This window comes from Heptranchias perlo, chromosome 5 (genome assembly GCF_035084215.1).
Source record: "Heptranchias perlo isolate sHepPer1 chromosome 5, sHepPer1.hap1, whole genome shotgun sequence".
Classification (NCBI taxonomy): Eukaryota; Metazoa; Chordata; class Chondrichthyes; order Hexanchiformes; family Hexanchidae; genus Heptranchias; species Heptranchias perlo.
The window spans coordinates 132,863,598-132,880,233 of NC_090329.1; the positions used below are offsets into that span (position 1 = coordinate 132,863,598).

Below are 16,636 nucleotides of genomic sequence, written 5' to 3' on the forward strand. Positions count from 1 at the left end.
GAGGATAGAGGGAGGTAACTGGGAGAGGAAGGGAGGGCGGTGACCGAGAAGAGGGGGGGTGGGGGGTTGGGGGGTGAAGGAAGCAATTGGTAGGCAGACCGAGGCAGCAATTTGGAGGGGGTCAAGGCAGCGATTAGGATGTGGACCAAGGCAGCAATCGAGAGAAGGTCAACAAAGTGATCAGGGAGAGGGTAAAGGCAGTTATCCAGGAGTGGTGGGGGGGCGGGGGGTGGCAAACAGTGGCTGGTCGAGGCCCGTGGCTTTAATGTGAAGTCATTCAGATAAGTATTTTTTAAAACTTACCTTTTTGGTGGAGCCCTGGAGTGAGACTGAATGGAGACCTGGTTGGCAAACCAATTTGGTAAAGGAGGCATCAGATAGACGTTAAGCCCCGTATTTGCATATGCAAAGGGCCTAACGCCTGTTTCAGGCGTAGGCCTGGGATGCCTCTTTTGATGCCTATTGCAATATAGCGGGCAGCGCAACACTGGCTCAGAATGTGCAAGCACTGCCACGTGCCATATTGGATACTTTGGTGCCCATTTTACATAAAACCAGCGCAGCATCACCTAATTTCTAGACCAGTCTTCTACTATGCTGCCTTATTCTACTCACCTCCACGTGCTGCTATTCCTCCTTCTTCAGAAAGTGCAAGCTCTGCCAATTTGTACCTGAATTTCACTTTCTGGGTAATCCAACCAGTGTAAGACCCCAATTTGTATATTTAAGGAACCAAACATTTGTTTCAGTCAGGCGCCCTGGACAATTAAAAGTCGCCAGAGCCAATATGGCATTCAACACAGTTCGGGCATGGCGGATCACAACGTGAAATTCAGAGGTCTGAAGTCGACTTTATGCCGGAAAAACGGTCGGCAGTGAGTTGAATTTCTTCCCTTTACATTCTTGTCAGTACAAAACCCATTTTTAACCATTGTCATTCTTCAGGATTTTGAACTATGTCGCCCTTGGGGTAACAGATGTTAAAAATGCTACTACTGAGTTAATTACAGGTCTGAATTAGTTAAATTTACAGAACATCAAGGCTGGGAGGAGTAGATGAGAATTCAGATAGAGGGGTCTGAACCAGGCAATTATAGTTATTTTGGACATTTCGGTGATCGTTCGCATCTATTCTGGTTGAAATTATTCAATTCATTTGAGCTCAACTGGGTTAATTTCCAGACTAGACTTTCCTGGAGTCAGAATAAGCAAAAAGGAGAACAAAAGGCATGTTCAGATTCAGTTAGATCTAACAAAGGCTGCAAGAAGGCAGGTCTTGACCTGAGCTGGAAATTAAAATGTAGTAGGGTAGAAATTGGTAGCTGTTGTGCCAGTTTTTCAGTTGTTCAGGGAAATTAGTTTCCAATGAGTGAAGCAGGTACCGGGCTGCCACCAACAGGTAAGTTTAAATTTAATTTTTTTTTAAAAAAGCGTTCCTGTGAAACCAAGCGGAGCAGGAGCACTCTCCCGATTCCACGGTCCTCGCAATCGCTACCCGCCCCCCCCCCATTGCTGCTCTAACCCCCCTCCAGTGGCAAGCGGCCCGATATTCACCATAGTAAAATGTACAACCTGCTTGTGGAGGTACAACAGCTTGCGCAAATAATGTTAATGAGGTCCAATTTCGAGCTGGCCTCGGGCTTCCTGGTTGGGGCGCAGGTCATTTTTCCAGGCTAGAGCTGACCTAGAGGAATTAAGACAAAAAAGAAAATATTCCGTCCACTATTTAAAATAATGATGTGGAGATGCCGGTGATGGACTGGGGTTGACAATTGTAAATAATTTTACAACACCAAGTTATAGTCCAACAAATTTATTTTAAATTCCACAAGATTTCGGAGGCTTTTCCACACCGTTCACCTGACGAAGGAGGAAGCCTCCGAAAGCTTGTGGAATTTAAAATAAATTTGTTGGACTATAACTTGGTGTTGTAAAATTATTTAAAATAACGTAGCATGATTTTGTTTATTTATGTTGTGACAGCAAGTGTTGTAGGAGAAGTTTTAAAAAAGTCTACTCCAAAGTACAATACCACCTTCTTGATTTGTCAGTGACCTGGTTTCACCAGAATGTTCATCAGTTCCGTCTATGGTATCCAGTTTATATGTCAAGGAGTACGCATTGTTACATCCCCTGGGTTATGCTGGACTGTGAACGCAAGGGATCTGGGATTCACTTGGAGGAGTGACTGATGCCACTGAACCTGAAGATATCTATGCAGACTCTGAATTTATAATAACCATTCAGGTATGTTGTTCCCATATCAAAAATTCTAGACTAATTATTATTCTAAAATTATGTTAAAATACTTACGAAAATGCAATGTTGTGATAATAAGCATCCTCATACTGATTTTTTTTGATAACTTTACCTTTAAAATTTTTGAGTGACTTGCGTTTAACACATTGATCACTGCCTTGCAATGTTGTCCTTTAAGCTGCTCTATGATGGAATTGAATTTAGCAGACATGCATTTCCAATGTTCCAGTTCAGTGAGCGGACCTGAATTTTCTGCCTCTTTTCTCACTTGATGACTTTGTTCCAGCACCTGTAGATAAAAAAGCATAAGAAATTTCAATATCTGTACTTTCTCTGACTTAATGCTTTATGTGCTCATAGCGAGCAGTAATCATGGTTGTAGAAGCCACAAAAATCCAGCATGCTTTTTAGGAAGTAACTAAATTAGTAGATAAGAGATAACTTTGAACTTTCAGAAGGAATTTAGTAATGTTCGATATATAAAATTAATAATAAATTAGTGAGCTAGATTAAAATTAGCTTTGCAATTAGAGGGCAATGATAAATTGAAAGTACTCTGTCTGAGGAAACTTAGGCCAGTGAAGTACTGCAGGGAGGATGCTATTCGTTGCTGATAATAGTAGGTATGGTAGTGGAGATAGTTGGCCCAGATTTTGCTGGAGCATGGAGTTAGACTTTTTCCCTCACTCTTCAGCTCCGAAATTTTTTGCCTTGTAAGTTGCTGGAAGTGCGAGCTGATAACGGAGGCATCTGGGACCTTGGTGAATGAAGGGACTGACAATCTATCTCCTTAACCAATGGGAGTTAAGGATTGAGAATGACACATGAATGATAGAGAAGGAAATAAGGTGATTTACAATCAAATTAGGTACAGAAACAGGAATAAAGAAAGGGAAAGAAAGATTGGATTAAGAGAGAGAGAAGAAACAGGGACAGGAAGGAAAAGTAAGAAAAAAAATTAAATTTTAAGTTTTAAAAATCTCTAACAACAATTTAGGAATGTGACTCCACAGTTTAAATTGTTCCCTTTCTCGGCCGGAGAGGTTGAATGGCATTGCAGGATCATAAATCTCCTCATTAAAACTTACACTGTTAAGTAGCAGTCCTAACTTTCTGCGGCAAGATTAATTGGCAATCAAAGCACAAATGCAACAATTTCATAAAACTCACTGATAGTTTAAGGGCAAGCTGCTGTTGTCGCGAGGCTAACGGCAGAGTGACAAAAATGGTCCAGCAACTTGTGACGATTCGCAATTCATGGTATCTCTTCCTTGCCACAAGTTGCTGGACAATTTACATATTATTAACGGTCTATAGTTACCTGCTTTCGATCTCACTCCCTTCTTGAATAGGGGTGCTACGTTTATGGTTTTCCAATCCGCTGGGACCTTTCCAGAATCTAGTGAATTCTGGAAGATTACAACCAACGCATCCACTATCTCTGTAGCCACTTCCTTTAAGACCCTCGAATGCAAGCCATCAGGTCCAGGGGACTTGTCAGCCTTTAGACCCATTAGTTTACCTAGTACTTTTTCTCTAGTGATAGTGATTGTTTTTAGTTCCTCCCTCCCCTTTGCCCCTTGATTTTCTACTATTATTGGTATATTATTAGTGTCTTCTACTGTGAAGACAAATACAAAAAATCTGTTCAATTCCTCTGCCATTTCCTTGTTTTCCATTATTATTTCTCCAGTCTCATCCTCTAAGGGACCAATGTTTACTTTGGCTACCTCTTCCTTTTTATATACTTGTAGAAGCTTTTACTGTCAGTTTTCATATTTCTTGCTAGTTTACTCTCATAATTTATTTTCTCCCTCTTTATTATTCTTTTAGTCATCTTTTGCTGGTTTTTAAAGTTTTCCCAATCTACGGGCTTACCAGTAATCTATGGCATGTTGTATGCTTTTTCTTTTAACCTGATACCATCCTTGACTTCCTTGGTTAGCCATGGTTGGTTCACCCTTTTTCTGGAGTCTTTCCTCCTCACAGGGATATATTTTTGTTGCGAGTCATAAAATATCTTTTTAAATGTTTGCCACTGTTTATCCACCATCATACCATCTAATCTGTTTAACCAGTCCACTTTAGCCAATTCCGCCCTCATTCCTTTTTAATTGCCCTTATTTAAGTTTAATACAGTAGTTTCAGACCCAAGATCCTCGCTCTCAAACTGGATGTGAAATTCTATCATGTCATGAGCACTGCTTCCCAAGGGATCCTTTACTTTGAGATCATTAATTAATCCTGTTTCATTACCCGTTACCAGATCCAAAATGGCCTGTTCCCTGGTTGGTTCTCCGACATATTGGTCTAAGAAACAGTCCCTAATACACTCCATGAACTCCTCCTTAGGGCTATTTTTGCTAATTTGATTTGTCCAATCTATGTGAAAGTTAAAATCGCCCATGATTATTGCATTACCTTTTTTACAAGCCGCCCTTATTTCCTGATTAATATTTTGCCCTACAGTGTAGCTACTATTAGGGGGCCTATATACTACTCCCACCAATGATTTCTTTCCCTTGCTATTTCTTACAACCATCCAAATTGATTCGACATCTTGGTCTTCTGAGCCAAGATCATTTCTCACTATTATACCAATTTCATCCTTTATTAACAGGGCTACCCCACCACCTTTACCTTTCTTCCTATCCTTCCGAAATGTTAAATAACCCTGAATATTTAGCTCCCAACCTTGGTCACCTTGCAACCATGTCTCTGTAATGGCCACGAGATCATACCCATTTGTTTCTATTTGTGCCGTCAATTCATCTATCTTATTACGGATACTGCACGCATTCAGATAAAGAACCTTTAATTTTGTATGGAAAAAGTATGGAAGTCATGATGAACCTTTATAAAACACTGGTTCGGCCACAACTGGAGGATTGTGTCCAGTTCGGGGCACCGCACTTCAGGAAAGATATGAAGGCCTTAGAGAGGGTGCAGAAGAGATTTACTGGAATGATTCCAGGGTTGAGGGAGTATAGATACGTGGCTAGACTGGAGAAGCTGGGGTTGTTCTCCTTGGAACAGAGACGGTTGATAGAGGTATTCAAAATCAAGAAGGGTCTAGAGTAGAAAGAGAGAAACTGTTCCCATTGGCGGATGGGTCAAGAACCAGAGGATGTAGATTTACGATGATTGACAAAAGAACCAAAGATGACATGAGGAAAAAGTTTTTTACACAGCGAGTGGTTAGGATCTGGAATGCACTACCCGAGGGGGTGGTGGAGGCAGATTCAATCATGGCCTCAAAAGGGAACTGGAGAAGTACTTGAAAGGAAAAAAATACGGGGAAATGGCGAGGGAGTGGGACTAACTGGATTGCTCTTGCATAGAGCTGGCGCAGACTCGATGGATCGAATGGCCTCCTTCCGTGCTATAACCTTTCTATAATTCTATGAGATAGTAAGAAAGGTGACCAAAGGCGTGGGTAAAGAGGTAGGTTTTAAGAAGCATCTTAAAGAGCGAGGTAGAGAGGCAAAGATTTAGGGAAGGGCATCCAGAGCTTAGGGCCTAGACAGCTGAAGGCACGGCCGCCAATGGTGGGGTGAAGGAAATCGGGGATGTACAAGAGGCCAGAATTGAAGAAATGCAAAATTCTAGAAGGGTTCTAGGGCTGGAGGAGGTACAGAGATAGGATGGGCCGAGGCCATGGAGGCATTTGAACACAAGGATGAGAATTTTAAATCTGAGGTGTTGTTGGACTGTGAGCCAATGTAGGTCAACAAGCACAGAGGTGGCTGGTGATCGGGACTTGGTGCGAGCTAGGATATGCGCAGCAGAGTTTTGGATAAGCTCAAGTTTACGGAGGATGGAAGATGGGAGATATGGCCATGAGGACAATGGAATAGTCGAGTCTGGAGGTAACAAAAAAATGGATATGGGTTTCAACAGCAGATGGGCTGAGACAGGGGCAGAGATGCAGCTGGAAGTAGGCGGTCTTTGTTAGAGAGAGGATATGGGGTCGAAAGCTCAACTCAGGGTCAAATAGGATGCCGATGTTGCAAACAGTCTGGTTAAGCCTCAGACAATGGCCTGGGAGGGGAGTGGAATCGGTAGCTAGGGAACAGAGCTTGTGGCAGGGACCAAAGACAATGGCTTCAGTCTTCCCAATTTCTGCTCATCCAATACTGGTTGTTGGACAAGCAGTGTGACAAATCATTGTCCGTGGAGGGGGTCGAGAGAGGTGTTGGTGAGGTAGAGCTGGATGTCGTCAGCATACATGTGGAATCTGACTGATGATGTTGCCAAGGGGCAACATGTAAGAGGCACCATCATATGCTGCATCACTCTCAACCACAAAGATTGGCACACCATCTGGGTTAGATAGTGAGTTAGAGAGGTCTGCACATGGTGAATTACCCAGCACTAGTGAGCAGGAACAGGTACTCGTGGCAAGGACAGCTCAGGATAGTGAGGTTCTCTCCCAGCTCTGCTGAAGACGACGAGATGCCAACTTCAGGCGCCTAGCAATGAGAAAAAAACTGCTTGCTTCACACAAACAGTTATATCTGGTATTGGAAGGTCTGCTAAGGAGTTTCACCACCATGGCTGAAAGTGTGGAGGAGTCCGCTTACAGCCAGCATGGTGGCACCTCCCAGGTCATCGGTACTCTGAAATGTACTGTGGAGAGAATGGCCACCTCCAAGAATGCTGCAGCCGGGCCCTCACAACAAGAGTCAATGATCACAGCCTTTGCAGCTTAGAGGGAAGCTCAAACAGCTGCTATGCACACTCTGGGCTCAAACCAGGGTTCCGCCTTGGAGAGGCAGGTGTCCACCTTGGACAGATCAATGCAGCAAATAGCTGGGGACTTTGAAGGTGTCATTCATCTTCTGCAGTCTGCTCTCACGCAGATCAGTGAAACTACTGATCCCCAGCCTCAAGGGAGTAGCAGCGGTGCCGCGGGAGCAATACGTGTTGCCCTGTCAGCACATCTACCCCCTCAACCAATATTAACTACGTGCCAGAAAGTCAGCTGGACCAGACTGCCCCGGGCAGCAGCCAAAGTGCTGCAGTCTGTAGCCGGGCCCTCAGGCGCTCAAGTTCCCAGAAGACAGCAGCCATGAGTATCTGAAGGGTTCCCACATGAACAACAGCAGTCTTCCACCTGGTGATGCCACCAAGGGAGCACCACGTAGGAGTAATAGAGTTAGTAAACCATCCTTTAAGAAAAACATGATAGGTTGATCACTTGGGTAACAAAATAAATCACTACAATATTGTGTTTGGAATTAAAATCAACACCTTTATTACAACTTTGCAACTTTGGTCTATACATTTTTCTCATTACAGCTTCTTAATCTGCATAGTCAGAATTTAATTGACAGAGGTTGGCTGACTGGTTTCAATGTTCAATGCAGAATCAAGGGAGCAGTGCATTTCAGTCAGTTTGTGAATCCATTCTCACTAACTTTTACATGGGGGGTTTGCAGCTGGGTGGGACTTCTAGAAGAGCATCGCAATTAAAATTGTATTGGGGTCCAAATGACGTAACCAGATAATGAAAGGGTTTGATAGGGTAGATGTAAAAAAAGTTTCCACTTGTGGTGGGTCCAAAACTAGCAGTCTTAAATATAAAATATTTGCTAATAAATCCAATAGGGAATTCAGGAGAAACTTCTTTACCCAAAGAGCGGTAAAAATGTGGAACGTGCTACACAAGAAGTAGTTGAGTTAAATAGCACAGATGCATTTAAGGGGAAGTTAGATAAGCACGAGGGAGAAAGGAATAGGATATGCTGATAGGGTGAGATGAAGTAGGGAGGGAGGCTTGTGTGGAGCATAAATGCCGGCATAGACCAGTTGGGCCGAATGACCTGTTTCTGTGCTGAAGTATCAATGTAACTCGATGATATTTGAATTTATGAATGAGACACCTGCATGTCTACAATCATCATATTTCTGGCAGGAACAAGGCGTTAAGTCGATTTTTGCAATTTTAACCGGACACCCACCCGTTCCTGCTGGGCAGGTTGGGTTAAAATCAGGGCCATGATTTCTACTTCCACCACTGGTACTATATTTCTTGTCCTAACAACCCTCTGCGGAAAAAAAAAATTCTCCTAAACTATCTTCGTTCCTTTAATGATGATCTTAAATTTATGCTCTCTAGTTGATTCATCAGCCATTGGAAATTTACCTTATTCAATACCTACATAATTTTGAATAGCTCTATCAAATTTCCTTTCAACCGTCTCTGCTCCAATGGAAAGAACATTAGTTTCTTCTCATAACTAAAACCTTTTATCCCCGGTATCATCTTACTGATTTTGTTCTGCATCCTCTCTATTGCCTTGACATCATTCCTAAAATATGAAGGGAACTACTTTGACGATTGATAAGCTGCCCAATCGAGAGGTGTACCCCGTGATTTTGTAGCCTGACCTCATTTACATTTGCCATGCAGGCTGCGGGGCAACAAACAGGCAAAGGAAACCAGGCCGAGCTGCCACCAGGAAGGTAAGTTGGGGGGTTTCACGATTGTGCAGGGATCCCAGGGTGGCAGCGGCCCGGATTATTTTGTGGGTCCCGGAGGTGCACTCCTGCTCCTTCAGGGCCTACAAAAATAATTCAACGCTTACCTTTGGCCAGCCTCTTCTCCATTGCTTGTGGAACTAGTCGAAGCCTGCATTGCAAAATGGCAATCGGGGTCCTATTTATCTCATAGGACACTGATTTCCATATTAAAAGGGACCTATTACCTGAATCAGGCAGGTGCTTTGGACACCCCCAGAATAGGCCCCTTTTAAAATGGTGCTGGCTGCATTTCCAGGCAAAATCAACCCCAATGGGTCAATAAATAAGGAGATAACGACTGAAAGGCCAGATATCAGTAGCCTACTAACCACGAGCTTGGGGATGGCCATGCACGTATCCCTACTGCCTCCCTCTATTGCCTACATGCCCAGCATCTCCAAAGTCTTTCCCTCATTATTGTGGATGATTGTATTAATATCAGACCTGCGCCGTACCCGGCAGGAAGATCTCTGATAGCCTGGCGCTACTCAGGGATACGATTGCCTTGGTACAGGACAGGGGGGTGAACACCTGACTGATCAGCCTGGACCAGGAGAAGGCCTTTGACAGAATATCCCACACGTACATGATGGACGTGCTCTCCAAAATGGGGTTTGGGGAGGGAATCCGCAATTGGATCCAACTGCTCTACACAAACATCAGTAGCGCAGTTTCAATCAACTTGTGGGAATCAGAAAGCTTTCCGATCAAATCTGGAGTCAGACAGGGCTGTCATCTCTCCTCCGTCTTGTTCGTGTGTTGCATCGAACCCTTTGCCGAGTCCATCAGGAGGGATGCGGGCATAAGAGGGGTGACGATCCCAGGCAGCGGAGGTACGCAGGTCAAGGCCTCCCTGTACATGGATGACGTCGTCGTCTTTGCTCGGATCAGCTCTCGGTCCGCAGATTGATGAGCATCTGCGACCAGTTCGAACTGGCCTCGGGGGCCAGGGTAAATCGTAGCAAGAGCGAGGCCATGTTCTTTGGGAACTGGACCGACCGATCCTTTGTCCCCTTCACCGTCAGGTCGGATTACCTGAAGGTGCTGGGGATCTGGTTCGGGGGGGCCGGGGCGTGCACCAAGAACTGGGAGGAGCGTATTTCCAAGGTTAAGCAGAAACTGGGACTGTGGGATCGACGATCCCTCTTGATCGTGGGCAAGAGCCTGGTCATCAGGTGCGAGGTGCTCTCGGTGTTGCTGTACGTGGCGCAGGTCTGGCCCATACCTCGCTCCTGCGCCGCGACAGTCACCCGAGCCATCTTCCGCTTTGTCTGGAGATCAAAAATGGACCGTGTCCGCAGGGTCACGATGTACAAATCTCCAGAGAAAGGGGGGAAAGGCGTGCCCAACGTGGCCCTCATCCTGATGGCCACCTTTGTGTGTGGCTGCATCAAGCTGTGCATAGACCCTCGGTACGGAAACACAAAGTGTCACTACGTGCTGAGGTTCTACCTGTCCCCGGTGTTGAGAAGGATGGGCCTGGCCACGCTGCCACGGAACGCTCCGTCCAGTTGGACCGTTCCGCCCCACCTGTCCTTCGTGGAAAAGTTTGTGCAGAAAAACACCTTTGACCACAAGGCGATCAGCAAGTGGTCCGCACGTAACGTCCTCGAGACCCTGCAGGAAAAGGAGATGGTGGATCCTGTCGGTTGGTTCCCCGAGCAGACTGTCAATGTCATTTGGCAGAACGCCTCATCACCAGAGCTTTCAAACAAGCACCAAGGCCTAGCTTGGCTGGTGGTGAGAAGGGCCCTTCCCGTCAGATCCTTCATGTACTCCCGGACACTCAGCGCCACCGCGCGCTGTCCCAGAGGAGGCTGCGGTGGAGACGAGACCGTCACCCATCTCCTTCTGGAATGTGCCTTTGCAAAAAAGGTCTGGAGAGAGATGCAGTGGTATCTGTCCAGGTTCATCCCGAGCAGTTCCGTAACACAGGATTCTGTGCTCTACGGGCTGTTCCCGGGGACGCACACTGAGACAGACATCAGCTGCTGCTGGAAGACCATCAACTCGGTGAAAGACGCCCTTTGGTCTGCCCGAAACTTGCTGGTCTTCCAGTACAAGGAGCTGTCCTCGACCGAGTGTTGCAGACTGGCACATTCCAAGGTCCAGGACTACGTGCTGAGGGACGCACTGAGGATGGGTGCGACCGCCGCAAAGGCTCTGTGGGGAAAGGCAACCGTTTAGAGCCTTCCCGCCATTGTATACCGAGGGGCTGCAATCAGGGAAAAAACCCCTCGGGCAGAATGTAAAATTCAAAATTGACGTAATGTACCCGCAATAAATCTGCAATGAATCTGTAATGAATCACCTGTATTGATTGTGATGCAATGAGGCACCCAAGAGTGTCATGAACTGTAATGATGTCCAATGTGTTTCATTGAACTGTACTTGATGTAACCTGCAAATTGCATAATCGATATTGTGTATGTTTGGAATGTGATATGAGAACTGTATTGTATGAACTGCTGCAAATTCTATGAATAAAGTATATTTTTTGAAAAAAAAAGATTGTATTAATATCCTGGCTTTGACTGAAACTTGGCTCATGGGTAGCGACACTTTGCCCCTTACCGAAGATCCCCACCTGGCTATACTTTACACCATTTGTCATATCCATCATTCCCGCAACTCCATGTTTGAATCTCTCCAATCAGGTTTTCACCCTCTGCCACAGCAATGAAACAGCCCTAACCAAATTCACAAATGACATCCGGCATGACTGTGGTGCATTATTCTACTTGTCCTCCTTGACCTCTCTACAGCCTTTGACATGGTCGACCACACTATCCTCCTCCAACACCTCTCCTCCGTTGTCCATCTCAGAGGGACTGCCCTCACTTGGTTGCACTCTTACGTAGCCAGGGCATCTCCAGGAATGACTTCTCTTCCCACTGTCGCACCATTACCAATGGAGCTCCGCAAGGAACCGTCCTTGGTCCCCTCCTATTCCTCATCTACATGCTGCCCCTTGGCGACATCATCCACAAACATGGGGTCAGCTTCCACGTATGCTGATGATACCCTCTTCACCACCTCTCTTCATTCCCCATTGCCTCTGTGTTATTAGACTGCTTGTCTGACATCCAGTCTTGGATGTCACAATTTCCTCCAGCTAAATGTTGGTTAGATCAAAGCCACATCTTTAGCCGCCACCACAAACTCCTTCCCCTTATCACCGATTCCAATCCCCTACAGAGCCACTTTCTCAGGCATCCTATTTGACCCTGAGCTAAGTTTCTGGCCCCATATCTTCTCTATCTTGAAGACTGCCTTCTTGCACCTCCGTAACATTACCTGACTCCTCCCCTGCCCGTGCTCCAGCCCATCTGCTGCTGAAACCCTCATCCATACCTTTGTCACCTCCAAATCCAACTATTCCAATGCTCTCCTGGCCGGCCTCCCATTGTCCAGCCTCTGTAAACTTCAGCTCATCCCACACCTAGTCCATTCATCCATTACCCCTGTCCTTGCTGAGGTATATTAGTTCCTGGTGCCCCAACACTTTTTTTTATTTGTTCGTGGGCGTTGCTGGCAAAGCCAGCATTTATTGCCCATCCCTAATTGCCCTTGAGAAGGTGGCGGTGAGCCGCCTTCTTGAACCGCTGCAGTCCGTGTGGTGAAGGTTCTCCCACAATGCTGTTAGGTAGGGAGTTCCTGGATTTTGACCCAGTGACGATGAATCTCAAATTTAAAACTAATCCTTGTTTAATTCTTTTCTGCCCTTTTGTATCTCTGTAACATCCTCCAGCCCTACTTCCCCCCCCCGAACTCTCCATTCCTCTGACTCTGTCCTCTTGTGCATCCCCAAATTCCTTCGCTCCACCACTGGCAGCCATGTATTCAGCTGACTGGCCCCCATGCTGTGGAATTCCCTCCCTATGCCCCTCTGCATCTCTACCTCCCCCTTTTTCTTTAAGACCCTTCTTAAAACCAACCTCTTTGATCAAGATTTTGGTCACCTCTCCTAATACCTGATTTTTCCTTACGCCTCTTTGAAGCCCTTTGGGTTGTTGGATCTTCAGTGAAGGTGTGATACAAACGCAATAAATGTTGTTGTTAATAAATGATCTGACCTCACATTGTAGGACCGATTGTCCTGGCCTCCCCAACCAACCCTGGGTCCTAAGCAAGTGGTGCACAGCAGAAGAATGAAGTGTGCTTCACCTGTCCAGCAGCTAGATCATCTATACATATACTGTCCCAGACTAGTTAAATGGCACAGGAGCAGCCAAGTTGCAGGCCCTGTGTCCTGGCAGGGCCAAGGGTGGGTTGTAGGGTCTGTAAATTCACAGCAGCTGCAGGGCAGCCAACCCTGTGGCATGGTAAGTAAAGTAGATGGGAGCAGAAAGTTGCAAAGGGACATTGTTAGATTAAGTGAATAGGCAAAACTGTGACAGACGGAGTTCAATGTGGGGAAGTATAAGGTCATCCAGTTTGGACCTAAGAAAGACAGATAAAGTGCGGGAACCCACCCCCCACCCCCCCAAAACCAACAGCGGCAATAGTATAAAGGAGCAGCCAAGAGCGGAGCGGTGAGTTTGAAACAGACAAAAAAAAAATCAAAAAGTGACGTTACAACACGAGGAGTGGCAGGGTAAGTTACAGATAAGGATTTAGTTTATTGATCAGTGTTTTTATTGATCAGTGTTTTTAGTGGTTAGTGCTTTTTTTTTAGTGGTTAGACTTTTAGAAGATAAGGACACAGAAATAGGAGCAGGAGTAGGGGTAAATTTTAACTTACAGCCCGGAAGGGAACAGGAGGGGAAGATTTCCAGGTGCAAAACCCAGAAGGTAAGTGGCAGGTCGTGGCCCATCATTGGCATTTCCGAGCTTCGCGTCCAGCAGCCAGCATGATTGACAGGCTGGCTGGCTGTCGGCCAGGAAGATCTGCTGCAGGAGGCCGCAGCCGGGGATCAGAGAGAGGGTAGGAGGGATCAGGCCGGGGAGAAGATCGGGGTGGGGGGGAGGGGAGAGAGAAGATCAAGGGGGGGGGGACAGGGAGATGGGGGGGGGGCAGAGGATGAGATCGAGGGGGGGCAGGGGATGAGATCAGGGGGGGCTGAGGATGAGATCGGGGGGGGGCTGAGGATGAGATCGGGAGGGGGGCTGAGGGTGAGATCGGGGGGAGCAGAGGATGAGATCAGGGGGGTGAAGATGAGATCGGGGGGCGGCTGAGGATGAGATCGGGGGTGCTGGGGATGAGATCGGTGGGGCTGAGGATGAGATTGGGGGGGCTGAGAAGAAGACCGGGGGGGCTGAGGAAGAGATCAGGGAGCTGAGGAAGAGATTGGGGGACTGAGAAGAAGACTGTTCACAAACTCGGCTTTCTATTTGACCCCTGAGCGGAGCTTCCGACCTGGTATTCTCCATCACCAAGATCGCCTACTTCCACCTCCATAATGTCGGCAGTCTCAGCCCCTGCCTCTGCCTCAGCCCATCTGCTGCTGAAACCCTCATCACTGTATGATGCAGTACAGGAGGCAATTCGTCCCATCATGCCTGTGCCGGCTCTTTGGTAGAGCTATTGAATAAGTCCCACTCCCCTGCTCTTTCTCCATAACCCTGTCAATTTTTTCCCTTCAAGTATTTATCCAATTCCCTTTAGAAAGTTACTATTTCTGAAATTCTGACCACCACTTACGAGGCAAATGACGGAGATGGAGTGAAGACTTCCTAAGCTGGGAAATCCCAGTAGGGAGGGGACCTGGTGTTGTAATGGTGGCTGGTATGCCAAGTGAGGTGAGGCATACCATCCTCTACAAGGGTGCATTTGGGCCCCAACAGAGAGATCCCGGCCTGAAAAGTGTTCTACACCTCTGAAGAGGAAGATTTTTTTGCAAAAAATAAAAATTCCTGGATCGGCTTCTTTGCTCAGGGGCCAATTGGAGCAGTGCCAGGTGGTGCGGGGTGGGGGGGGGGGCTGCCTGGGTAATCCCCCACCATGGGTATACAGGTATCCACGCTTCCAGGTGCATGGGGCTAGCAGACGACAAAGATGCATGTAACGTGATGCTTATGTCTGGCTGCCCCGTGTAACTATAACTAATCCTTCAAACATTTAAAGAACTATTTCAATATTCTCAATGAATATACATTCCATTGGGAAATATAAACTCCACGGGAAAAGTGATTCAGCCGTGGCTAACTAAAGAAGTTAAGGGTAGTATTAGATTAAAAGAAGAGGCTTATAATGTTGTGAAGATCGGTAGTAAGCCTGAGGATTGGGAGAGTTTTAGAAACCAGCAAAGGATGACCAAAAAATTGATAAAAAGGGAGAAAATAGAATATGAAAGTAAACTAGCAAGGAATATAAAAACGGATTGTAAGAACTTCTACAAGTATGTAAAAAGCAAGAGAGCAGCAAAAGTAAATGTTGATCCCTTAGAGGCTGAGACAGGAGAAATTATAATGGGGTGTAAGGAAATGGCAGAGACGTTAAACAAATATTTTGTATCTGACTTTCACAGTAGAAAACACAAAAAGCATACTAGAAATAGTGGAGAACCAAGGGACTAATGAGAGTGAGGAACTTAAAAGTAATTAATATCAGTAGAGAAAACTAATGGGACTAAAAGCAGATGAATCCCCTGGACCTGATAGCCTACATTCTCGGGTTCTAAAAGAGGTGGCTGCAGAGATAGTGGATGCATTGGTTGTGATTTTCCAAAATTCCCTAGATTCTAGAATGGTCCCAGCAGATTATAAGGTAGCAAATGTAACCCCACTATTCAAGAAAGGAGGGAGAGAGAAAACAGGGAACTACAAGCCAGTTAGCCTGACAACAGTTGTTGGGAAAATGCTGGATTCTATTATTAAGGAAGTGTTAGCAGGGCACTTAGAAAATCATAATATGATTAGGCAGAGTCACATGGTTTTATGAACGGGAAATTGTGTTTGACAAATTGATTAGAATTTTTTGAGGATGTAACTAGCAGGATAGATAAAGCGGAACCAGTAGATGTAGTATATTTGGATTTTTAAAAGGCATTTGATAAGGTGCCATATACCAAGATAAGGGCTCGTGGGGTTGGGGGTAATATATTAGTATGGATTGAGGATTGATTAACGGACAGAAAACAGAGAGTAGGGATAAAAGGGGTCATTTTCAGGTTGGCAGGCTGTAACTAGTGGAGTGCCACAAGGATCATTGCTTGGCCCTCAGCTATTTACAATCTATATTAATAACTTAGATGAAGGGACCGAGTGTAATGTATCCAAGTTTGCTGACGATACAAAGCTAAGTGGGAAAGTAAGCTGTGAGGAGGATACAAAGAGCTTAATTTTGACCCTGACCCGGGAAGGGGGCGGAGGGGTCAAATTGCGGATGGGTTTTCCCTGATTGACAGTCGGAGGGAGAGCAGCCAGAGAGAGGGCGTGTTCAGTAAGTCTTTGTTTGAATGGATGGGGGGGCGGGCATGGGGGGGCATGGGTTGACACAGGAGCATGGTGGGGAAGTCAGTCATGGGGGGGGATGGGGAGGTCAGTCACGGGGGGGGGTGTCGGGACTGGGTGTCATCGCGGGGGTCCGTGATCATGGGGGGTGGAATCGAGGGTCCGCAATCGTAATGTAATCTGCAATCTTCTTAATCATGATCCCTAAATTTAAGTCCAAATCATTAATATATACCACAAAAAGCAAGGGACCCCACTGGAAACAGCCTTCCAGTCACAAAAACACCCGTCGACCATTACCTTTTGCTTCCTGCCACTGAGCCAATTTTGGATCCAACTTATCACTTTCCCTTGGATCCCATGGGCTTTTACTTTTTTGGCCAGTCTGCCATGTGAAAAGCCTTGCTAAAATCCGAGTAGACTACATCAAATGCACAACTCTCATCGACCCTCCTTA

General features: G+C 46.0%; 1 protein-coding gene across 1 annotated transcript in view; it reads right to left on the bottom strand.

Annotated features, from left to right (window-relative positions):
* Positions 1 to 16,636, bottom strand: part of LOC137322209 (dynein axonemal heavy chain 8-like) — a 1,675,662-nt gene that overhangs the window by 1,500,581 nt on the left and 158,445 nt on the right. The window contains exon 8 of the mRNA XM_067985325.1: positions 2,372 to 2,548. Coding sequence (XP_067841426.1) covers positions 2,372 to 2,548 — 177 coding nt within the window. The remainder of the gene's footprint in view (positions 1 to 2,371; positions 2,549 to 16,636) is intronic.